This window comes from Elephantulus edwardii, unplaced genomic scaffold (genome assembly GCF_000299155.1).
Source record: "Elephantulus edwardii isolate Elephantulus edwardi_28Jun2011 unplaced genomic scaffold, EleEdw1.0 scaffold00001, whole genome shotgun sequence".
NCBI lineage: Eukaryota > Metazoa > Chordata > Mammalia > Macroscelidea > Macroscelididae > Elephantulus > Elephantulus edwardii.
In genome coordinates, this window is record NW_006399751.1 from 26,658,197 (window position 1) to 26,685,246 (window position 27,050).

At 35.9% G+C, this 27,050-nt stretch overlaps 1 protein-coding gene across 1 annotated transcript in view; it reads left to right on the forward strand.

The window, feature by feature from the left end:
- Nucleotides 1-27,050, forward strand: part of TFPI (tissue factor pathway inhibitor (lipoprotein-associated coagulation inhibitor)) — a 74,494-nt gene that overhangs the window by 4,197 nt on the left and 43,247 nt on the right. Inside the window, exons 2-3 of the mRNA XM_006878943.1 lie at nt 16,767-16,943; nt 23,572-23,652. Of these exons, the coding sequence (XP_006879005.1) occupies nt 16,767-16,943; nt 23,572-23,652 (258 nt within the window). The remainder of the gene's footprint in view (nt 1-16,766; nt 16,944-23,571; nt 23,653-27,050) is intronic.

Consider the following 27,050-nt stretch of genomic DNA (forward strand, 5'->3'; position numbering starts at 1 on the left):
AAGTGATAAATATATAACATAATCCTAAGGTAATTTCTAACAGAAATTACTAGAAACTAAGAAAAATGGGGAATGGCTATTTATTGTTTAATGGATACAAAGTTTTTTTTGGGACAATAAAATGTTCTTTACATGAGTAGTGGTGATAGTTAAAATCATTGTGAATATACATATAACCATTAAATTTCACATTAATAATAGAGGAAAATGATAAATTTCTTAATAAGTATATATTACCAATAGTTAGATAAAACTTCATACTCTTAAGATAACCAGCTCATCTACGACTTCTTGCTGAGAGAAACATTGTCTTAAAGGAAGACAGCAATATACAACTTCCAAGAGCATCACATAAAATTACGCATAATGATTTTTCTTTCTCCTTCTAACATTTCTGAGTATTAAAATAAGTCGAAAATTTTTATCCATAGCAAGAATAAAATGCCTCATTTGAAACAGACACAAAGGAGACAAGGAAATAGTTGAAGAGGATTTTAAAACAGCCCGTATGGGCCTTAAATATTTAAAGCACAACATCAAATAACAAGGCAACAGATGGAATTTATATATGAGAACCTAATGGAACGTTCAGGTCTGAATGTTACAATATCTAGAGTAAATTAATCACCAGAGGTAATTCAGTCTACTAGACTATTATTGCTGTTTTTGTTCTGTGCCTTTGAGGTGATTATGGTCCATAGCAATCCCATTACCAACAGATCAGAATTTGTCCTTATCCCTATCCTACAACATCCCATGATCTCCAAGATCTTGATCTCCATGATCTTGTTCAAGCCCGTGATTATGGTCACTGTGCCAGTCCATCTTGTTGAGAGTCTATGTTTCTCTGACCTTCCAACTTTCCCAGCATGATAAATTTTCTAAGCCATTGGCTCTCCTGACAACATGTCCATGGTAAATGAGATCATCGTACCTCTAAGGAACATCCTGGTTGCACTTATTCCAAGATATACTTGTTTGTTCTTTAGATTTTCCATGGAATATTTAGTACTTCTTGTCATATGCACAATTAAAAAAAAAACAACGCATAGATTTCTTCTTCTCACATCATTACCCATCCATCCATCCCTCCATCCATCCGTCCATCCATCCATCCATTCTTAGTCATCCTTTTTCAACTATCAGGTACATAGGAAATTATTGAAAATACCATGGCTTGAGTCAGGTGTACCTTAGTCTTTAAACTAGCATCATACTTCTTAGCACTTTGAAGAGGTTCTGGACCGTAATTTTGAAAGAAACGAACAAGCCAATAGGAAAATAGTGAAATATTCATGACTAACAATTCAACAAAATGCAAACTCATTGCTATTTAGTTATAACTGAGTTATCACTGACCCTCCATAGGATTTTGGAGACAGTATATTGAATGGGAGGGAATGACTAAACAGCAGAAAACGGGCCATGGAGGTACAGGGCCATGAATGTCTCTGTGAAACAGCCAGAAAGAGTAAGAATAGCTCTATCTGTCTTACCCCAGAGCAGGAAGCAAATAAAGAGCCCATAGCCCAGCCTCATCGAGCCTCTAGATCCATACCAACAGCAAGAGGTCCACTTATTTGTTGTTGACTCACAAATTTACAGTTTTCATGCTGAGAATGGGGTTTATTAGGGAAGTAAGTTGGAGAGTGGGAAAGGCAAAAAATATCACCCAAAACAAGTCCAGGATTTAGCACAAGTTCCAGAGCACAATTCCTTGATTATTCCAGGCACTGGTTTCAGTTCAATGGTTAAATTTAAATGATCCAACAAGATTTCTCTCAGAACAATTGTGTAAGTCAGCGTCTTCTTCAAGCATCTTCCAAAAATAACAAAACCTTCCACTGTGACTAAGACAAATGCAAGATGCCTCAGGTCACACTTTGCCAGTGTTTCTCCACCACAATGCCACAATCTCTCCACTACTCTCACCAGGGTCTCATTATCACCAGGATCTTCCTCCAGTCTCCCTCAAATCTTAGCCACCTCAAGACCTGTTGCTCAGTATGGGAAGCACTTTCTCTTATCCTAGTCCCACAGCTGTTGATGATTTGCAAGACCATTCTGATTTTCAAGACCCTGTGTCTAGAGTTAAGGTAGCTGGAGACCAGAAAAGGCTAACTGTAATTGCTTAAAAAAAGCTAACTTTTAAGCTAACGCTACAGAAGATTATTCATCATTCTTCCTCAGAGGTACACTCCTAGATTAGAGCCACCGGAGAGGAGCAGCCTTAGGAGTAATAGTGCAACTCCCTATAGACTAAGGCACCAAAGACAATTCTTAGCAATGAATATCCTCAATTATGAATAATAACAGAGCTTAATGCTTAAAACAAAATTAAGAATTTAAATTCTATGAAAAACCACTTCATGTCAATGAGATTGAATCTGGCTCAAATTTTATATGAAGCTAAGAGAAAATAAATAATTGCAATGTGGATGAGAGACCAAAAATCACAGCTACTCTAAAGAAAACTGTAACAACACTGAACCAAATAGCAGATGCATTACACCTTGACTAAGCGTATGATCTTTCAAGTATCCAATCAACAGACATTCTTGCAAGAATAAGAAATTTCATATATGCAGTATTGTTTGCTGCATTCTTATTTGTTATAACAAAAATAATAAACAGTAAATTATTCTGTAATGAACTTTTTACACAAAGCAAGACAAAGCATGAAGAATGCTACACATTGAAATGTGGCTAGGATTTTATTTAAGTGCAATCAGTGTGCAGTTATGTATATACTGAGCTATCTTTTATAGGAAGAAGTTGTGTGTCCTTGTACACAGATACACACATATGCATAAATAGTATGCATTTTCAGAAAGAAACTGTGAAGGATGAATAAAAAAATGAGTATAGTTAACTGTAGAGATGGATCAGCATGGCTGGAATCATAGGTGGAATTGAGTATGTGTGCGGAGTCTTTTAATCGTGAACTGTGTAAATATTATCCATAAAATATTTACAAGATATAACTAAAATTGTCAAAAACTAGTTATCATTGATAGGAGCAAAGGAATTAGTTTGTGATGCTCTGGAAAATCCAAATTTCTGATTTTTTTCTTATTTCTGTTTTACAGTAGATTATGAGTCCTCTTAGAATTTCATCAATAATGCAATCAAGTAAACGTGAATGTATTGTTACTTTCATTTGCAAAAAAGTGGCATCTTGTAGATTATTGTTTGTCGTTGTTGATTACTATCAAGTCGAACACAACTCATAGTGATCCTATGAACAAAAGTTCTAAAGCCTTTCTATAACTATCGTCATTTCTCCAAGTTCATTGAGTTTCCAGAGGCTTGTGGTTTAGGAAGTGGATGGCACTGTTGCTTCCAATTAGGTAGAGTAATTCACACATCTGTCCCTAAAACTTGCTTAATTAAAAGAGTAGATCTTTATCTGTAACAATACCACATTTATTGCAATTAGACACACTTAAATCTAATACTATCCAATTCCATCTCAGTGAAATTGTGTTCATTTACACAAAGCCTATCAGCAACAAATATCTAGAGTGCTTTTCTACATTTATTCTTGAATAGTTACTTAGTGTAGTAGCCAGTGTCCCAAATGATACACTTGTTAATTTTATCTATAATCTTGATAAATTTTAATAACTTCTCATTGTTTCTACTTCACCTAAGTTTTCTTTTTTAAGTACATTTACCTTAAATAGCAATATTTAAATCATCATAAAATTAAAGCACATTATTAAAATGTTAGTAAAGAATTACAAACTTTATCTTATTTTCACCTTGTAGATCATTCAGTGATGCTGAAACCTATCAATTCATTTTGTTCACTGGCAGCAGATAATGGCCCATGCAGAGGAATTATTCTAAGATATTTTTTTAATATTCAGACTCAACAGTGTGAAGAATTTTTCTATGGGGGGTGTGGCGGAAATCAAAATCAATTTGAAACTCTTGAAGAATGCAAAGAAAAGTGTTCAGGAGGTATGTTCTAGAAACATTTAAAACTTAAGGGCCAGAGGCATTAGGTCTAATTATAGATTTGATAATTTTAGTAGAACAACTATTAGTTGTCAGGAAAGTATTTATTTGCATTGACTTGATTTTTCTCAATAAAAAGACTTCATGCCAGTCTTCTGTCAATGTGATAAACTGAAAAATATTTTTGAGGTCCATGGTACAACTCAAAAATAGAAAAAATATGTATAGAACATAGATCATTATTAGAGTTTTTGAATAATGTAAAAAAGTTATCTAATTTTTCATGCTAATGTTAATAAGTATTTCATATTACTTCACTCAGCCAACTAGTAAACCTTATTATTCACTTTTAAAATAAAATAAATAACATTATGAAGATACATGAAGTTTTATCTCTCCTTTCCTGAATTATCAATCTCATAAATTTTAATGATCAGGTCAAAATTGAAATATTCTTAAGTTTTAATTTTATTTCTCTGAACTTTTATCTACTTGAAGGATAGAAAAATTAGAAATACATTCTGTAATGTGAAGCAAATATACGTTTGAGTTGTGATGCTTGTGAAGAGTATTTAATATTCCATGAATTGCCAAAAGGAGAAGTAAATCTATCTTGCAGAAAGTGCAAGCAAGGTACTTCTTAGATGGTGAAACTTCAACTCAAATACTTTAACCATCTTGTCAGTCCTTGGAAAGAAAAATTAGGGTAGGAAAGACAGAGGGCTGACAAAAAAGAGGAAAACAAACATGGAAATGGGTTAACACAGTAATTTCAGCAATGGGTTTTGTGTGTAGCTGTGATTGTGAGGATGGTACAGAATAGGACAGGGTTCCCAATCTATTATTTATAGGGGCACTTTGAGTTATGCTTGATTTGATGGCACATAACAATAACAACATCCTTCTCCAACATTGCCCCCACAAAGTGTTTTCAAGGGCTAGTTCAATTGGACTCAAGTACTATGAGGATCATATCATTTGTTGCTAACACTTGTCATCTTGTTCTTCACAAGTCAAGCAACTCTGTATTCTCATTCTAATAATACTTTCCAAAAGCTTTTACAAAGCAGCCTTGACCATCATGGCCTGAGGGATGATCTCTAAGTGATGAGAAGATACTTCTGTTCTCCACAGCTGTATGAGATGCTTTGTTGTATAGTCTAGAGTTGAGAATTTATATGACTGAACCTTTAATCTGGAACAGTCACTTGCCCTTTTCTTCTCTATATATTTCCGACAATTGTTACTAAAATGGATTATGGAACTCAGCGGTTCTTAGACCTTTTTTGTTTTGTGATTTTTTTTCTGATAGTTTTCCATCGCTGATATCTGTACTCCATTCTCTTGAATATTTGTTACATCAAGCATTCTTTCATGTTGAATTAGAAATTACTTTAAAACCTTGGATAGATGCCTGATTGCCTTTCATTTAGCTGCCTTCATATTTTCACTAACTGGCCTCTTCACTAAAAACCTACTCTTTATGTTTTATAATTCACATTTATTATATTTTGTCATTGTACAAAAGTTAAACTTTTCTACAGAAATTTAATATAATTCAGTATATATGCAGCTGCTCTGTTTTGACGTTTTCTAAAATATTTTTACTATTTAACATAGATGTTAGCTCTCTTATGCCCATATCATAATGACCATAAGTCATCAATATTGTACAAATAAGATTGTATTTCATGTAGTAGAATATTGATAAGGATAAAATTGGCATCTAGGAAACTACTACTAGCTTTTTAAAACTCTAAAACAAGAATTCTATTTTTAACCATGATGGAATAATTGGAATTGGACTTTTGTAAAGAACCACAATGCTGAGTGTAATTTAACAGTTTTGCCGTTTTGGGGGATTTATTTTACTCATATTAATGAAAGTTTACAAAGACTTAAGATTTCCATTCATTTATTGTTGCACTTTTCCCCCTGCCAACCCCATCCAGCTCAATTTGCTCTTCTCTTTGAAAAGTAAAATAAAAGTTCTTTCATTGTTATACAATCCCTCCCCCCAAGTCCACTCCACTGTGCAGCCTTCATTCTGCACTCCTGTCATGACAATAATACCTAATCATATATCACTTTTAAACAGTTCTTCCCCTCATCCATTTCAATGCAGTAAATATTATTTATCCCCTCTTTCTTAGTCTTCCCTCAACCCTGATGTCAGTCCCATTTTACAACAGTGGCACTATGCAATATTTGTCCTTTTGTGACTGAGATATTCCACTCAGCATAATGTCTTCCAGGGTCATCCATTTTGTATAATATTTCATTAGTTCCTTGTTTTTCAATGCAGCATAGTATTCCATTGTGTAAATATACCACAGCTTCTCTATCCATTTGTTTGTTGATGGGCACTTAGATTGTTTCCAACTCTTTGCTATTGTGAACAAAACTGCAATAAACATGGGTGTGCATATTTCTGCTTGGGTGGAGGTTATGGTTTCTTTAGGGTATATTCCCAGTAGTGGAATTGCTGGGTCAAATGGCATTTCTATTTGCAACTTTTTGAGAAACCACCATATAGCCTTCCATAGTGGTTGCACCATTTTACACTCCCGCAAACAGTGAATAAGAGTTCCAGTTTCTTTGCAACCTCACCAGCATTTGATGGTTGCTGTTCTGTTAAATTTTGATAGTCTCACTGGGGTGAGATGATATCTCATAGTTGTTTTGATTTGCATCTCTCTTAGAGTTAGGAATTCTGAATATTTCTTCATGTGCTTGTTGGCCATCTGAATGTCTTCTCTGCTGAAATGGCTGTTCGTATCCTGGTCCATTTTTTAACTGGGTTATTTACCTTAATCTTGCTGTGGTGCTCAAGTATTTTATAAATTCTAGATATAAGTTCCTTGTCTGACGTATCATTACCAAATATTTTTTCCCAGTCTGTGGCTTCCCTTTTTTACCCTGCTGAAGAAGTTTTTGGATGTGCATAGGGATTTGATTCTTAGAAGGTCCCATTCATCTATTTTATGCTCTCCTGGTTGTAGCTTTTTCAGGATGCTTGGAAAACTGCTTGTGATGTAAATTAGGACTGCTAGAGTTCTTCCAAGCTTTTCTTTAATGAAGTTTGTAGTCCTTGGTTTTAATCTTAGGTCCATGACCCACTTTGAGTTGTTTTTTGTGTATGGAGTGAGGTGTGGATCTTGCATGAGTTTTCTGCAGGAAGTTTTCCAATTTTGCCAGCACCATTTGTAATAGAACAGTTTTTAAAACAAACATGAAAACACTAATTAAAAATTAGTTAATATGAGAGAATGAGTCCATGATTTGATCTCTACAATTGTTCTGAGCCTCGACCTAGACGCCATTCTAAACCACTATGAAGGAAGTAGAACCTTATTTCAGTACAATGGTCTCACTGAGCAGAAGTGGAGATGACAAATTAAGGAGGCATAGGTGGCTGAGGTTTGTGGAATACTATTCAGGCTAAAACAGACTTAAGCAGGGAAAAACAAAAAACAAAACAAAATTATCTTGGTGATTCCTTTGAGCCTGTTGTTGTTATGTGCCATCGAGTCACTTGCTACTCATAGCGACCCTATGTACAACAGCCCTAAAACCTACTCTATCCCGTGCCAATCGCACTGCCTCTGAAACACCCATCCCGATTACCCCAGTCACTGAATCAATCCACCTCATAGAGGGTCTTCTCCACCTGCGTTGTCCCTCCATCCTCCCAAGCATGATATACCTCTCCAAGAACCTGTCCCTCCTTACAACATGTCCAAAGTATGTCAGACGAAGCCCCAGAATTCTTGACCCCAAGGAGTAGCCTGGTTTAACCCTCTCTAGGATGAATCTGTTTGTTTTCTTGGCAGTCCATGGTATATTCAATATTCTTCTCCAGCACCACAGCTCAAAGGCATCAATTCTCCTTTTATACTCGCTAGAGTTATCCAACTCTCCAATGTATAACAAGTGATTGCAAAGACCATAGCCTGTATCAGATGCACCTCCGTCTCCAGAGTGACACCATTGCTCTTCAGTACCCTGGAGAGGTCCCTAACAGCAGATGCTTTCTTATTTCCTGGCTGCTGGTGCCAAGAATGTTGACTGTGGAGCCAAGCAAACTAAAGTTGTTAACAATCTCAATCTCTTCACCATCCATCCTGATGCTGCCAATTGTTCTAGTGGTGTGAATCTTTGTCTTCTTGACATTGAGCCTCAATTCATACTGAAGGCTGCAGTCCTTGACCCTCTGCAGCAAGTACATGAGGTCCTCCTCACTTTCAGCAAGCAGGGTTGTGTCATCTGCATAACGCACATTGTTAATAGATCTTCCACCAATCCTGACACCACACTTCTCATAGAGCCCCACCTCTCGGATAATCTGTTCTGCATACAGGTTCAAAAGATATGGAGATAGGACACATCCCCGGCACACACCTTTCCCAATTTTGAACCATGCAGTGTTACCCTGCTCTGTTCTGACGACTGCCTCTTGGTCCAAGTATAGGTTTTGCATTAACACTATCAACTGTCTAAGAGTCAGCCACAGTTTGTTATGATCCACACAGGTAAACGCCTCTGCATAATTAATGAAACACAGATATATATTCTTCTGGTAGTCCCTGCATTCAGCTAAGGTCTATCTTACATCTGCTACAATATCCCTAGTACCACGACCCCTTCTAAATCCAGCCTGGACTCTGGTAGTTCTCTGCTGATGTACTGTTCCAGTTGTTTTTGGATAATCTTCAGTAGAATCTTGCTTGCATGTGGAATCAATGATATTGTTCTATAGATTCCTCACTCTGTTGGGTCACCTTTCTTTGGAATGGGAACAAATGTAGATCTCTTCCAGTCAGTTGGCCAAGTAGTTGTTCTCCAGTTTAAAATAAAATACCAATTAAGTAATACAGCCTAGAGTCTGGGAGAATTATTATCAGGAATTTTTTTAAAGTGAGGACCAAATTAGCCATAGCGTATATATTACTTTGATTTCCTTGATAATAATAAAGACATTATATATACCACATTAGTTTATCCATCAGAATACTATTAATCTATAAAACAGTGGAAATATTAACATATTATTCAGCAAAGGTGAGTTTCTAAAACATTATGCTGAGTGAAGTAAAATAGTCATGAAAGGTCAAATATTTTATGATTGCACTTAAATGAGGTATCTCTTAATAAATTCATAGAGAAAGAGTATAATAAATTACTAAACACCATAAAAGTAGCAATGGGGATCTATTTAATGTGTAAAAGTTTCTTTTAGGGATGATGAATAATTCTGTAAATGATTTGTGGTAGTTGTTAAAATCATTGTACGTATACTTGTAGCTACTAAATTGTAAATTAAATAGAAAGAAAATGGTAAATTTCATGTTAAGTATATATTTCCAAATATTAAAAAAAACTCTCAAAGATAAAACCCCATACTATATATTATCTAGCTCACTTATAACTGACCCCTGCATAGTATGCCATGTGAGTATCTGATTCAAAGTGGCCCAAAGCTAGTCAATCTCATCTCATCTCATCTCATCTCACTAATAACTAGTATGTCTTTGTCCATACATTCTATTTCATTTTTCACAATGTCTAGTTTTCCAAAATTCAAGCTACATACATTCCATGTTTCAGCTATTAAACGATGTTTATTATTTTCCTCATTTCAACTGATTTCCAATCTGGGCTATACCACTATTGTTGTTGTTGTTGTGTGCTATAGAATTGGAACTGATCCATGGCTAACCATCCAGCAAATTTTCAGAGGCAGTTAATCATGGGAGGAGACTGCCCATCCTTCTCCAGCAGAGCAGCTGGTGGATTTGAACTGTGTGCCTTTGAATTGAAGTGCAGCTTCTTGCCACTAAAACACCAGAGTTCCCTCCTTAGTTATAGTGTAAAACAAAAACAGCAAAATGAAATTCAGAATATTAAGATCGAAACTGCAGAAACAAATAAAGCCTTGTAAGACAAAAGCACCAAATTGAGCAAATAGAACACAGAATTAGTGAATTGTAGAGCAAATGCCTCAATATTAATTTTTTAGAGAACTATCCACTTCTGAAATAGCTTGCCTCCAGAAATGCTATGCAAATGGAGAAATGATGAAAGTTATACAAGTGTTCAGGTCTTTCGTTCATAGAGTCACTATGAGTCATCTATGGCTCAATGACACTTAACGACAATAACAACATAGAGAGAGCTCAGTGGGCCTAAAGGACAGAAAGTGATGCTACCAAGCCAGTGGTGGGTGATTTTAATCTGCAGCCCTCAGGCCTGGCTTTAATTGGTTTTGGTCAAACATTCTTCTAGATTGTATAGTGCTGGTCTGTCCACTTGCTGTGCAGAGGTAACTCATGGTTGCTGTGATGCTGAACACAGTGACACTGATATGTCAAATGTGATAATATGGTGGACAGTGTTTGGTGGAGCTCCCAATTAAAACAAGCTTGGAAGCAGGAGTGGCATCCACTTCTGAAATAGCTTGCCTCCGGAAACTCTATGAATGTGGAGAAAGTTATAGACGTGTTCAAGTCTTTAGTTAATAGGGTCACTATGAGTCACCTATGACTCAACGACACTTAAATAATTGGGAGGGGCAGGGAGAAAAGTGCAACAAATAATTACTGGAAACCCTAAGTCTCTGTAAACTTTCATTAAAATTAATTTTTAAAAATTAAATAATAATAGTAATAATAATAATGATGACATGGAATCCATAAAGATCAACTTTTTAGTCTTAGTAATATGAGATGGACTGATACTGGCCATTCTGAATCTGACAACAATATGGTCTACTATGCTGAAAATGGCCCAGGAGTGCAGCCTTCAATATGGCTCAATATCAAGAAAACAAAGATTCTCTCCACTGAACTAATTGGCAGCATCATAATAGATGGTGAAGAGATTGAGATTATTAACAGCTTTAGTTTGCTTGGCTCCACCATCAACACTCTTGGCACCAGCAGTCAGGAAATTAAAAGACATATTGCATTAAGAAAGTCTGCTGTCAGAAACCTCTCCAAAGTACTGAAGAGCAATGTTATTACTGGGAGACTAAGGTGCACCTGATATGGGCCATGGTTTTTGCAGTCACTTACTATGCATCCGAGAGCTGGACAATGACTAGGTATGACAGAAGGAAAATTGATGTCTTTGAGCTTGTGGTGTTGGAGAAGGATATTGAATATACATGGACTGCTAAGAAAACAGTTTCTTCCTGGAGAAGGTGAAGCCAGGCTGCTCCTTGGAGGCAAGGATTCTGAAGCTTCATCTGATATACTTTGGCCATGTTGCAAGAAGGGGTCATTCCATGGAGAGGGACTTCATGCTTGGGAGGGTGGGTAGAGAGCACAGGAGAAGAAGAGCCTCGATGAGATGGATTGACTAGGTGATTGGAGTAATGGGGGTAGTTGCATTGGAGAAAGTGAGATTAGCACAGGATAGAATACGGTTTAGAGCTGTTGTACATAGGGTCACTATGAGTCCCAGGTAACAACACATAACAACAACAATATCAAAGCGGGAAATAAAAATTGGAAGAATTAGATTGCATTCATTGTAAAAGAAGGAACATTTTGAGATCTATCCTAAAGTACAATGCTGTAATAGAATATTACCTATAAACATACAAAGAAGACCTATAAATACAACTGTTTCAATTATAAACCAAAAATGAAGAACTTGAAAACTTTCATAATTTTGTAATCTGAAATTTAAATAAAGGGGTGGGGAGGAAGCATTAATAATTGCTCACCGGAATGCAAAGGGTAGAAACAAAGAAAAATATATAGTAATTGGAAAACATTGGTGACAGAAATGATGCTGGAGATAAAGTGATACGATTTTGTACAATCAATGATTTAAGTATTGCTCAAACCTTACCAGATGAACTACACAAGCATTAGATTCCCTGCCTACATCGATGGAAAGAGATAGTGAAGAAATTCATCATTAACAGTCAAAACTAGGTCAAGGAGTGTAGAATGGAATAAATGTGCCTATTTATTTATCTATCTTTTAAATGGACATTTATATTATTTATCAATTGTTATTTTTATACTGCTTTTCTCACAGGTTTTCAAATGTTAACAAAGCCAACTTTACCAAAGGGTAAGCATCCACCTGCACTTTCATCAGTAGCATATACGTTTACAAATTTAAAGTCTCAGCATTCTCTGATAGAAGATTGTCATAGTTCTATGTGATATTAGAGCAAGTTGCAAAGTAATGAAAAAAATAAATGGAATTATATTATTTTCCCGATGGATATAATGCCAAAATTATTTAAAATAATTATATTTAGAGGAAATAGAAATCTGAAAACTTATCACCTTTTGTTCAAATACAACCTGGTATTAATTGTTGTTGCTGTGTACCATTGAGTTCAAACTGACCCATAGCTGACCCTCCAGTGGGTTTTCAGAGACATTTAACTGAAAGGGAGGAATTTGCCCATTCTTCTTCCTCAGAGCAACTGGTGGATTCAAACTGCATGCCATCTCGATTGCCGTTGTTGTTGCTGTTATGTGCCATCGAGTCACTTGCAACTCATAGTGACCCTATGTACAACAGCCCTAAAGCCTGCTCTGTCCTGTGCCAGTCTCATTGTCTCTGACACATCCACCTCAATTACCCCACTTAATCAATTCACCTCATAAAGGGTCTTCCCCTCCTGCACTGTCCCTCCACCCTCCCAAGCATGATGTCCCTCTCTAAGTACTAGTCCCGCCTTGCAACATCTCCAAAGTATGTCAGAAGAAGCTTCAGAATTCTTGCCTCCAAGAAGCAGCCTGGTTTAACCCACTCCAGTGTGAACCTGTCCATTTTCTTAGCAGTCCATGGTACAGTCAATACTCTTCTTCAACACCACAGCTCAAAGGCATCAATTCTCCTTCTATCTTCCCTAGTCATTGTCTGATGCATAACAAGTGATTTCAAAGGCGATGGCCTGTATCAAAGGCACCATAGTCCTCAGAGTGACACCATTGTTCTTCAGTACTTTGGAGAGGTTCCTAACAGGAGACTTTCCCATGGCAATGTGCCTTTTAATTTCCTGGCTGCTGGTGCCAAGAGTGTTGACTGTGGAACAAGCAAAATAAAACTGTTTACTATCTCAATCTCCTCACCATTCATCCTGATGCTGCCAATTGGCCCAGTGGTGAGAATTTTTGTTTTCTTGATATTGAGCCTTAATCCATATTGAAGGCTGCAGTCTTTGAACCTCTGCAGAAAGTGCTTCAGTTCCTCCTGCGTTTCAGCAAGCAGGGTTATGTCATCTGCATAATGCAGATTGTTGATGGATCTTCCACCAAACCTGATGCCACAATTTTCCTCATAGAGCCCAGCCTCCCAGATAATCTGTTCTGCATATAGGGTTGAAAAGGAATGGAGACAGGACACATCCCTGGCATACACCCTTCCCAATTTTGAACCATGCAGTGTTTCCTTGTTCTGTTCTAGCCACTAGGCCGCTGTAATTCACAAAGTAGAGCTTCAAAACTAACCACTATTGAACATCTCATCAATAATGATTTAGTTACTGTTCTATGAGAAGGATTATCAGTCTCCTCTGATCTATTAACTGTCTTTGGAAACCCACTGGAGGGTCAGCTATGGGGGTATACCATCACAACAACAACAGTATTGCTATAACATTTCAAATCTTTAATTCTTTAAGAATCCCCAAAACTGGGACTTTAGCAAATTTTTCCCCCTGAACGTATATTTAACTTTCAGTTGTCAATAATTATGTTGGCCAGGTTAAATGGAGATGTTTTACAATAAATAGTCCATTTTAAATGTTATTTAATGAATGTGTGTGTATATGTTTTGTTATTTCAATTTATTCATTAGAGGTAAAATAAAAATAATTTATTTTTGGCAAATATTTTTTAATCAACACAAAAACATAGCCAAGAGTTTAATGTTTCTTTTAATAAAGGCTTAGAAACAAATTTGACACAATTACACTGAAATGACATTTATTTTTTAATGAGAAACGAGATCAAATTTTTTAAACAGGAAAATATTTCATTTTTGGTTTTCTACATTGAATCAATAATGGGAGGAACTGAAAATGTATATGACTTCCTCATAAACTTCAGACATATTTCAATTTGATATTGAAACAAAATTGATAAAATAAATTCAACAGAATATTTTTAAGTGGCATGGATTATTCCTTTTTTTCCACTTTTAAAATAGCATACTGTAAATAATCTTCACAAAAGTGTTCAATACTTAAATTCTATGCAATGGAGAGGATAAGTAATCTTAAAAAACAGAGCATACTTATGCGATTTTATAAATTTTGTCCACCAACTAAAATAAAAGAATTATTTTATGACAAGAAATAGCATTAACTATTAAAACCCTTTTTCAAAAATATAGAATATGCATATATAAACACAGTTAAAATTTTCCTATAAAGTAGGCATTTAATGACTTCAAGCAATTCTGAGTTGATATTTCAAAATGAAATTGTGGTGTCCCTTTACATATCAATGTGCTCTTCTTTCTAATGATTTTTTATTATAAAAGGAGTAGATAATTTGGTAATGATAATGATTTCTACATTCGCTGCTTAGGTGTAGAAGGACCAGTATCTTAGTATTTAAAGGATATTTTATTAAGTAACTGTATTTTTTTAAACTCTGCATTTTGATGTAATTAAAATGAGTTGTTATTGTCATGTGTTGTTGACTCAGCACTAACCTACAGCAGACACTCCAGGGGGTTTTCAGAAGCTGAAAAATCACACCGGAAGAGACTGAGCATCTTTCTCTTCTGTAGCAGGTGGTGGATTTGAACTGCCTGCCTTTGGGTTGACAGCACAGTTACAGGAAAAAAAAGGGGGGGGGAAGTAGATAAACAGAGGCCTAAATATATCAAGCCTAATATATCTTATAGTAAACTTGAAATTTAGCTCAATTCTCTTTTCAGAGTGTGCTTGTAGCTACAGCTTGTAATGTAGATCGCAGTGCCACATCTATTTGACAATTATGCTTTCCCTGGTACGGAACACTATCAAAGAAAGACCTTTTCAAAAGTCTCTTCAATCTAAGAACAGGTATTTCATCTCTGATTCTGCACAAGTGGAGTCATTCCAAAGTCTGGAATAAGAGAAGTAGAGCAAAAGATGGATGGTATGTTGTTGTTATGTGCTTTCGAGTCACCTGCAACTCCTAGCGACCCTATGTACAACATCCCTAAACCCTGCTCCGTCCTGTGCCAATCTCACTGTTTCCAACACACCTACCCCACTACTCCAGACACTGAATCAATCCATTTCATTGAGGGTCTTCCTTTCCTGCACTGCGCCTCCACCTTCCCAAGCATAAGGCCTCTCCAAGGTCTGGTCCCTCTTTGCAACATGCCCATAGTATGCCAGATGAAGCTTCAGAATCATTTGCCTCCAAGAGCAGTCTGGTTTAACCCTCACTAGGACGAACCTGTTTTTTCGCTTAGTAGTCCATGGTATATTCAATACTCTTCTCCAGCACCACAGCTCAAAGACATCAATTCTCTTTCTATCATCCCTAGTCATTGCCCAGCTCTCTGATGCATAGCAAATGATTGCAAAAACCATGGCCTGTATCAGGCATACCTGTCTCCAGACTGACATAGTTCTCCAGTACTTTGGAGAGGTCTCTAACCCCACACTTTCCCATCACAATACGACTTTTAATTTCCTGGCTGCTGGTGCCAAAAGTATTGATTGTGAAGCCAAGCAAACTAAAACTGTTAATAATCTCAATCTCTTCACCATCTATCATGATGCTGCATATTTTAACTCCTTCATAAGAGTCCAAAATTTTCTATAGTTAGTGGGGCTTCCATCCTCTTTAAAGCACATTTTCCAATTTTTATTTTTACTTAAACCATTCTTAGTGTAGTAGTTTAATGTACTAGTTTTCAGAATAAGCCTTCACAACCCCAAAAACATGAACTATTGGTAAATCTTATCTAAATGTGGATACCTATATGCTTACTAAAATTGAAATAAGACAAATTAAGATACTGACGAGATTTATAATATGTCCAATCCAAAAGTGATACATGGAAAAATAAAGCAATACATTTATTTTCTCAATTTGGGGAAAATCCCTGACAGTTAATGGTTCGCTGATTTACAGTAAAATATGTATAAAGCAATAGTCTTATTGCAAAAATAAGTATAGAATTAGTAGTATCTTTCTCATTCTGAATGTTACAATAGATATGGTGGTGGTGGTTGTCATTAGGTGCTATTGAGTTGAGTACAACTCACAACAACCCTATGAACAGCAGATCTGAACCCTGCGCTATCCTCTGCTATCTTCTTGATCTCTGATACAGTTGACTTCATTGCTGCACTCACTGTGACAGTCCACCTCACAGAAGGACTTCCTCTCTTTCACTGACCCTCCAGCTTTCCAAGCATGAAAGTCTTTCCCAAAGAACAACCCGTCTTAGCCATGTGTCCAAAATGTGTGAAATGAAGTTCTACCATCCTTGCCTCTAAGTAACACTCTGGCTGCACTTTTTCCAGGACATATCTGTTTGATTTTTTTGATGGTCCATGTGGTATTCAGCACTCTTTTCCCACACCACAACTCAAAGGCATCAGTTCTTCTACTGTTCTTATTCAAATGCTTAACAAGTGATTGAAAAGACCATGGCCTGAATCAGACATGAAAGCCATGATAGATAAATACTGTGTATAGTTCTTGACAAAATTATATTTTTAAGTTTTATAGTCTCATTAAATATCTTTAAATTAGTTGTGTATAACCTTAATGAAAATAACAGCAAAACCAAATGTTTTCTGATATTTTTAACATTTATAGAAAAACCACCTTTCTGCTTTTTTGCAAAAGACCCTGGAATTTGCCGAGGTTACCTCCACAGGTACTTCTATAACAGTCAATCTAAAGAATGTGAGTCTTTCACGTACGGTGGGTGTCTAGGCAATCTAAACAACTTTGAGACATTTGAAGAGTGCATGAATACCTGTAAGGATGCAGGTAAATATTTTTTTTTCTCCCTCCTTTTACCTACATTCTGTTTCGGCCATTCTTTTAAAAATATTTTGCACAGTGGTCAGATTTACTAAAATTTTATTTCAGCTCTGCAAAGATAAATTATCAGAAGTAAATGATCCCATATATTAAAGACAAAAAAAGCAGAAAATAGAGACAAGTAATGAATCATACTAAATTTTTTAATTTCTTTCTTTTTTAATTTATTTTCCTTTCTAATAACATTTCTATACAATTTAGACCACATGATAGCCAATTGTTACTCAGAATCTATCTCTTAAATTATAGCAGTAAATTTTATCTGCACATGATGTTTATTAAGGGAAAGATATAAACTGTAACAGTTGAGTTTTAAACAAGAACTGCATGATTATTAATATGTTGAGTAATATACCAATTCCTCGTTTTCTTCTTCCTCAAAACTCCTTCTCTTCCTCTCTCTCTCTCTCTCTCACACACACACACACACACACACACACACCCTACTGCCTTATAGCATTTTGACACTCTGATTCATAGCAACTTTGCAACCTTTTAGGACTGAGCAGAGGTGTCATATAAACCCGGTCAATTAATGTCTAACATATGAGGCTGCTGTGAGGTCAGCAGCTCCAGTGTACCTCAGTTTCTCTCAGGGAAATTTCATTGAGAGAAAGATGGCCATTTTATCCCTATAAAAATGTACAGCTTCAGAAACCTGATGGAGAGCCACTATTAATCAAAATGGACTTAAGTACAGTGACTATTTACACACACACACACCCCGCTTCTTAATGAATTCGCCTCTTTGTCAATGACTAGTAGTCTATAGAGGGTTGGATGTATTTTCAGGCTCTCTAAGTTAGTCCTTTGTTCAATGTACTTCTCATTTTACCAGTATCATAATATCATCATTACAGTGACCGAGCAGCAGGTTCTGAAATCAGGGAATGCCATTCTTCCTACTTTTGTTTTTCTTCCTTGTTACCTCTTTGCTTATCCAAGATCTCTTTCCTTTCCATATGACTTTGATGGTTGCTGTTTTCATGTCTTTGAGAAATGATGATTATATCTAGATATATATTTAATTTGTAGATTGTTTTTTATGATATATCCACTTTCAAAATACTAAATCTTTCTATCCAAGAAGATGGTATATTTTTCATTTGTATAGATTTTTGGTTTTTTTTTGTAATAGTGCTATGTTTTATAGTTTTCTCTGTAATGTTTTGTATCTCTGGTCATATTTATTCTTAAATGTTTTATCATATTGTGGTGGTTATTGTGTGCCATCGAGTCTCTTGTGACTCATAGCAACCTTATATATTTGCAACATGTCAAAAGTATGTGAGCTGGAGCTTCAAAATCGTTGCCTCCAAGGAGCAGCTTAGTTTTACTCTTCAGACTAATATCATTACTCTTCAATACTCTGGGGAGGTCTCTGACTGCAGATTCTCTCAGTGCAATTGCCTTTTGATTTCCTGGCTGCTGGTTCCAAGAGTGTTGACTGTGAAGCTAAGTAAGCTGAAGCTGTTAAAAATCTCAATCTCTTCACCATCCTTCATTATGCTGCCACTTAGCCCAAGGGTGATAATATTTCTTGTGTTGAGCTTCAATCAATATATAAGGCTGCAGGCCCTAATTTTCTGCAGCAAATGCCTCAGATCCTCCTGAGTTTCATCAAGCAAGGTTGTGTCATCTGCATAACTCATGTTGATGATGAGTCTTCATCCAATCCTGATACCACATTCCTCCTCATAAAGCCCAATCTCCTAGGTGATCTTTTCTGCATATAGATTGCAAAGGTATGGAGATAGGATGCATCCCTGGCATACACTTTTCCTGATTTTCAACCTTGCAGTCTTTCCTTGATCTATTCTGATGACTGCTTCATGGTGACTATTACAAATGGCATTTCCCCCCACCCCTTGTTTTCGACTTAGAGTTCTCTTTGCTATTATAAAGAAATCCAGCTGAAATTTGTGTATTGATCTTGTACTCAACCACTTTACTAACTTGAGAAATTAAGGTTCTTTCTCTCTTTCACTACCTTCCACTTTCTTAGCATAATGTCCTTTGCCAAGAAATATCCCCTTCTAGCAACATGCACAATGTATGTGAGATAAAGCTTCACCATCCTTGCCTCTAAGGAATACCTGGTAGCCCTTTCTCCAACATATACTGCTTTGCTCTTTGAACAATCCATTGAAATATTTGATACTCTTCTCCAGCACCACAACTCACAGGTATCCTTTTTTCTCCCCTGTCATCCTTATTCATTGTCCAGCTCTCACATGCATAGCAAGTGATTGAAAAGACCATAGGGCACCTTAGTCTCCAAATGGTATGATGTACTTGGAAGAGGTCCCAGGAGCAGACTTCCCCAGCACAATACTTCTTTCAATTTCTTGACTTCTGGTACCAAGGGTGTTAATTGTGGATCCAATTAAGACTGTGTTGTTGACAATTTCAATCTTTTCTCCACTTATCATGATGTTGACTATAAGCCTATTTGTGAGGCTTTATTTTTTAACTGATATTGAAATGTGATCCATATTGAAGGTTGTAGTCTTTGATCTTTTCCAACAAATGTTTCAAGTCCTCCTAACTTTCAGGAAGCAAGGTTGTGTCTTTTACAAAATGGAGATTGTTGATAAGTCTTCTTCCAATTCTGATGCTATCTTCTTTTTCATATAATCCAACTTCTCGTAGTATTGATTCAGCATTCAGTTTGAATAGGTATGGAGAAAGGACAAAAGATCGAATAATCCTCAAATAGAGATCATTTCACTTTCTTTTGGAAAATCTGCATGTCTTTCATGCATTTTCTTTACTTATTGCTCTGGGTAGAAATTCCAATAGTGTTTAATAGGAGTAGTGATAGAAGGTAAATTTATCTGACTCTTATTTGTAGGAAGTGCCTTCAGATTTTCCTGTTGCGAATAAAATTTGCAGATTTTGTAAACATTCTTTTAATTACTAGAAATTGTCCTATACCCCTAATTTGTTAAGTCTTCATCAGAATAAGATGTTGAATTTTATCAAAAACCTTTTCTGTCTCAGTTAATTTTTTCTTTGATTTATTGTTGTATTAAATTACATTTTTTAAATGTTGAACTATCCTTGTATTCCTGGTATGAATCCACTTAACCATGATGAATGATATTTTTTATGTGATGTTACATTATTTGAATGAAATTGACTAAGATTTTCTGCATCCATACCCATTAAGGATATAGGTCTATAATATTTTCTACTTTTAGTTATGTCTTTGTCTGGCTTTAATATTCAAATTATGCTTGCTTTATGGAATGAATTTTGAAATATACCATCCCCTTCTATATTCTCAAATAGTTTGAGTGGAATTTGTGTCAACTCTTCTCTGAATGTTTGCTATAATTCTCCAGTGATGTGCCATTTGGACTAGATTTTTTTTTTTGAGGGGGAGTGTTTTTATGACATGTTCAATTTCTTTGTAGTGTGTCTGTTTATCTATTTTGTTTGTGTTCATTAAGGCAGATAGTACTATTTTTAGATTTTGTCCATCTGCTCCAAGTTTTCAAGTATACTAGTCAACAGTTCTTCGTAGTTTTCTGTTATTATCCTTTTTATTTGAGCTGATTCTGCTATGATGTCACTATTTGAATTGATTGTGTCTGTTTTTTTCTTTGTTAAATTTATCAAGGATTTATCTATTTATTAATTTTATAAAAACCAGTATCTAGTCTTGTTTAATCTTTATATTGTTTTTCATTTTCATTTCCATTTGTTCTTTATTATTTCCTTTCTTATGGAGACTTTATGCACTGTTCTTTTCCCAATTGCTTGATATTCTGGGTTAAAGTGTTGGTTTTAAGGTATGTGTTTATTACCATAAATTGACCTTGGAACACTGCTTTCACTGTGTCCCAAAGATTTTGGTATGCTGTATTTTCATTCTTACTTGCTTCAAGCAATTTCTTTATTTTTTTCCTTCTCTTACCCAATGAGAGAACTCTGTTGGCTTAGTGGTAAGGAATTATGCTGCCAACCCAAAGGTACATGGTTCATATCCACCAGCTGCTCCACAGAAGAAGATGGACTGTGTCTTTCCATGCTATTTATTGCTTCTGAAAACTACTGGAGGGTCAGCTTTGAGTCAGTTGTAATTCAATGGCATACAATAGCAATACCCAATAATGTTCAAGCAGGTGTTAGTTTTCATGCACTTTATTTATTCCTGTTTATCTTCTTATTGATTTCTTATTTAATAGCACTGTGATCTGATAAGGTGCTTTGTAATATTTTATTGTTTGTCAATTTATTGAGGCTTGCTTTGTGACCTAACTTGTAGTACATTTTCTTGGGACTGTTTCATGTGCCCTAGAGAAGATCATACAATGACTTTTGTTGGGTGGAATGTTCTCTATATGTCTATGAGAGCCACTTGATTATTGTATTATGTAGTTTTTCTGTATCTTTTTGTAGTTTCTTTCTACCTATTCTGTCCTTCATTAGGATATTGAAGTACCTATTACTGCTCTGGTAGACTAATGGTAAGGAGTTTCTCTGCCAACCCAAAGGCACAATGTTGAAAAATGCCCGCTGTTTTGTGGGAGTCAGATGTGTTGTCTCCTCCCATGCAAATTAGATCCTTTGAAAACTCACTGGAGAGTCAGTTATGAGTTGGTTCCATCTTGACAGCACATAATAACTATTATATCAGAGTTGTAGATTTATACCTTCAAATCGGTTGTAGCTTTTTGTAATTTACAGCACTCTCACTGAATGAATAAATATTAATTAAAGTTATGCTCTTTTGTTCGATAGATGTTTTGATCAGTATGTAATGTTCTTCCTTACCTCTTATGTTAGTTTTTGTCTTCCAATCTATTTTATCAGGAATTGATACTGCCACTCCTGCTTTTTTTGATTACTGTTTGCTTGATACATTTTTTCCCATCATTTGACTTTTAATCTACATTTGTCTTTGTGTCTAATATATGTCTCTTGTTGATTGATTTATTATTGATTGTTGATTGTTATTATTGATTGATCATATTTTTTTATCAATTGTGCTAATCTTTTTTCTCTTGACTGGTGTGTTTAGACCATTCAAAGTCAGAATAATTACCACTAAAAAATGATTTATTTTTTCTTTCTTATAATATTTTTTTCTCATTTTACACTGGTTTACCTACAAAGTTCGTATACATTGTCCCTCACACCTGGATCCTCCCACCTTCCCCACTCACCACCCCCTCCACCCATCAAACCATGTAACCCCATGATTACCTTCCTTCCCATTTCTACCCTTCTGTTCCCCATCCCTGGATCCTCATACACATTTTACTAGTTATTAGTCTTTACAATTATGGTCTTACACAACATTTGTCCTTATGTGACTGAGTTGGTTCACTTAGCATAATGCTGTCCAGTCCCTCCAAAGTTAGGTAGTGATTGACAAAATCATTGCTCCTGCGTGCTGCATAGTTTTCCATCATGTGAATGTGCCATAATTTCTCAATCTGTTTGATTATGGTTGGATATTTGGGCTGTTTCCATGTTCTTGCAAAGATGAATAACGCTGCTATGAACATTGGTATACAAGTCTCCATTTGAACCTCAGTTCTCATCTCTTAGGGTATATTCGAAGCAGTGGAATAGCTGGGTTATATGGAATTTCTATGTTCAGCTTTCTGAGGAAATGCCAAACTGTTTTCCAGAGTGGTTGTACATTTTACAATCCCACCAACAGTGGGATTATACACCAACAGTGTATAAGAGTTTCTATTTTGCCACTTTCTCTCCAACATTTATTTCTTGCTGTCCTGTTAAACTTTGCCCTTGTGCTGTTGCTGTGAGTCTCGACACAATCAATAGCAACAACAACTGGAGTAAGATGGTATCTCCTTGTGGTTTTTATTTGCATCTCTCTTATTGCCAGTGGTTTGGAGCATTTCTTCATGTATGTGTCTATTGACTATCTGAATATCTTTCTCTGAAAATTATTTGCTGGGATCAAGCTTAGATAGCCTACTCTAGGATATTAGAAAACTGCCAAATACAGCCAGAAATACACAATCTGGAGAAGAAAAAACTGATGAATGGGACCTTCTAAAGATTAAATCCCTGTGCACATCAAAATTTTTTTCCAGCAGAGTGAAAAGAAAACCTACTAATTGGGGAAAAAATATTTGGCAATACAGTTTCAGACAAGAGTCTATATCAAAAGTTTACAAAAATCCACAAGAAAAAGATTGATAACAAAATTACAAAATGGGCAATAAATATAATCTAATACTGTCATTTTACCACATTTTTGTAGTGTTACTAATATCGCTAGTCCATCTTCTTTCTGTGCTAACTTTATTTTGCTTCTGACTATTGGTATTGTTTTATTTGTCATTATTATTTTATAATAAAATTTTATTGTTTTTTCTTTTTAAAGTTTTGATGATAACTTTATTATAACTGATTTTCTTGGATATTCCCTGTAACTTATTTCATTCCCAAATCTTAGATGTTTCACTTTATTTTGAAATATATTTTTTTCCTTATTATTAATGTTATGCTTAGCTTCAAATGTACAGGTAAGAAATTGTGACAGTATTTTCCTGTTTTAGCTAACGTTACTATATTTCTTTCCCTCCAGATAATGAGGTGAAAACTCCACCTTATAAAAAGAATATGGACTCTTTCAATCTCCAACCAACCAGAAGTCTCAGTCCTGTTGGTAAGATCTTTTTATAGTTGCCAGTAATATACTATTACAGAATCAATTGCTAGAAATATTTTTTTTATATTTGTGTTATTTAATAATGAATATAGTGGCATGTTGAGAATGAAAATGTTCTAGACATGAGTAATAATTTTCTGAGTCTAGGCTAACGTATATTTTGGAGTAACTTTTATATCACATGCCAAATGAAACTCTTTAATGTGATATTTATAGTTTTATACCAATTTATCTGATAAAAAATTTGCTAAGAAATTACCAGTCTCTGTGTGTGGAAAACAAGTCATTTGGAATGGTAGTAGTGTGTCAAAGACTTTTAAATTGAGTGCTTTTTAATTGAGCTTTTATCAACTCAAGATCTCTGATGTTAGTCCCCCATCAGAATTGGTTAAATAATCATATCCAAAATGTAGTAACTTTTAAAGGAATTTTCACTTGGAATTCTGCAAGATTGGATTTTATCTTAGCTCTTCTGGGTTTGTGTGTTTGTGTGTGTGTGTGTGTGCGTGTGTGAGAGAGAGAGAGAGATCAGACTTTTAAAAAAATATAGGTTGGTAACATCAGATCTAAAAAATGTATTGGCATTCTGCCCACCAAATGATGAGTTGAGAAAATTCCATAAACCATAATCAGAAGCCACATATTTCTGAACTATTAGAAGCAATCTAAAAATTGAAAATTATCAGGGCAGATGGTCCTGATACAGAATATCTTACGTTCTCAAAAAAATTTACGTGTTTTCATTTAGAAATTGGAAATTTCCTTCAGAAGCACTCCAACTGAAAAGTCAAATATGATTCAGGTGTGGGTTTAAAGAGTTGCTGTGGTTATGAAAATGGGAAATTTAGGATAAAAGGAAACAGTGTCTGGATCAGGGGCTCTCTTCCTGGCCTTGCACCAGAGTTCTATGGCTTTTTGAATCATAATAGCCATAGGCATCTGCCTTTACAACAAACCCACAAACAGGCAAGCCGAAAGCCACAAAGCTTCTGCCCAGATGGAGTTGAGCGCTGTGTATGCTCACAGTGGCTTATCTTCAGTGAAGATGTGTCTACCCAGTTTGGTTTCACACAGACCTAACTATGATAAGTGGCACTTGATTCAACCCAGAGCCCTTCATTTCAGAAACCACAAAAAGATTTGAACACATGTTTACTGAAGTAAAATAAAGTGCAAGACCTGAAATCTAAGAGGGAAAGTTATTTTGGCTGTCATGCCAGTGTAAGTACTGGAACGAACATGCCTTGCACTTCAGTCCTCCTCACCCTCGTTTCTCAGCATAAACTCAAGTCTTCCTAAATTCTCTTAGCCCAGTTTTAATGGGACACACAACATAACACACAGTACAAACCAGGTAAAATAGTAGGAAGGGAGGGATACTTGGAACCTAAAACGCATATATAGGTAGAAAGATGGATGTTTCAAAAAGCAAAGCATACCAGAGGCATGTTTATCTGTGTTTCATTGACTATGCAAAGGCATTTGACTGTGTGGATCACAACAAATTGTGGCTAATCTAGAAGAAAATGGGAACCCCAGAACACTTGATTGTACTTGGACGAAACCTACACTTGAACTTTGGCTTGGCTTCTCAGTGCTCTAGTGCAATATTCAGAGTTTCTTCTGACATCCATCTTGGGATTTTCTTTCTCCTCTGACGTCGTAATACATGATATTCTTGATATCTTCCCACACTTCATCTTATCTTCACTCATTAGTATTCAAGGTCTCCAACCTGTACCTAAGATGGTTTTGAAATTCAGGTGGGATAGACTCAAAGTCAACTTTTTGTTCCCATGTATTTGATTTAAATTTCCTTAGCTTCAGCTTGAACTTGCATATTAGCTGATGCTCTGTTCCACAATCAGCACCTGGCTTAGTTTTCACAGTTGCTATTGAGCTTCTCCAGGGATTCTTTCCATAAATGTAATCAATATGATTCTTATGCATACCATCAGGTAAAATCCATGTGTATGGCCTGTGTGTTTGTTTCTTATAAAATGTATTTGCAATGAATAAGTTGTTGATTGTGCAAAATCCTATCATTCTAGCTCCAGTTCATTTCTTTCACCAAGTCTATGTTTTCCAACTACTGATCCTTCTTCTCTGATCCCAACTTTTGCATTCCAGTCACCCATTATTATGCATCTTGATTGCATGTTCAATTCATCAATCTGGAGAACAAACTCCTGGACAACTGATTGGAAGAGATCTATATTTCTTCACATTCAAAAGAAAGGTGACCCAACAGACTGCAGAAAATTATTGAACAATATCATTGATATCACATACAAGCAATATTCTGCTGAAGATTATCTAAAACTGACACATCAACAGAAAACTGCTTGAAGAGCAGGCTGGGTTTAGAAGAGGCCATGGTACTAGGGATATTATAACTAATGTTAGATGGATCTTGGCTGAAAGCAGGGAGTAGCAGAGGAATTTCGATCTGTGTTTCATTGACTGTGCAAAGATGCTTGACTCTGTATCACAATAAACTGTGGCTAACTCTCAGGAGAATGGAAATCCTAGAATACTTGATTGTGCTTATTCAAAACCCATACTTGGACCAGAAAGGAGTCATCAAAACATAGAAAGGAAACACTGTATGGTTCAAAATTGGGAAGGGTGTACACCAGGGATGTGTCCTATCTCCATATCTTTTCAATCGATATGAAGAACATATTTCCTGGAACACAGGGGTTGGAGGAAGACTCATCAACAATCTGCATTATGCAGATGACACAACTCTACTTGCTGAAACTGAGGAGGACCTGAAGCACATGCTGTAGAAGGTTAAGGACTGCAGTCTTCAATATAGAATGAAGCTCAACATCAAGATTACAAAGTTTCTCATCATGGGCCAATGGGCAGCATCATGATAGATAATGAAGAGATTGAGATTGTTAACAGATATAGTTTGCTTGGCTCCACAATTAACACTCTTGGTATTGCACAATCAGCATTCTTGGTATTGGTATAAGCAGCCAGGGAATTAAAAGGTAACCTCTCCAAAGTACTGAAGAGCAATGATGTCAGTCTGAAGGCTAAGTAAGATACACTTGATCTAGGCTATAGTCTTTGCAATTACTTGCTATGCATCAGAGAGCTGGACAATGGTGCTGGAGAAGAGTAACAAAGAGGTTTATCCTAGAGAGAGTGAAATCAGGCTGCTCCTTGGAGGCAAGCATTGTGAAGCTTCATCTGACATACTTTGAACATGTTGCAAAGAGGTACCAGTCTTTGGAGAAGAATGTCATGGTTGGGAGGGTGGAGGGTGGAGGAAACATAGACTATTGTGGAGATTGATTTTGGAATTTAGATGCACTGTTATCAATTGTGCTTAGCCATACATATTCATATCCTTGAAGATGTATCATGGAAGTGTTGCAGCC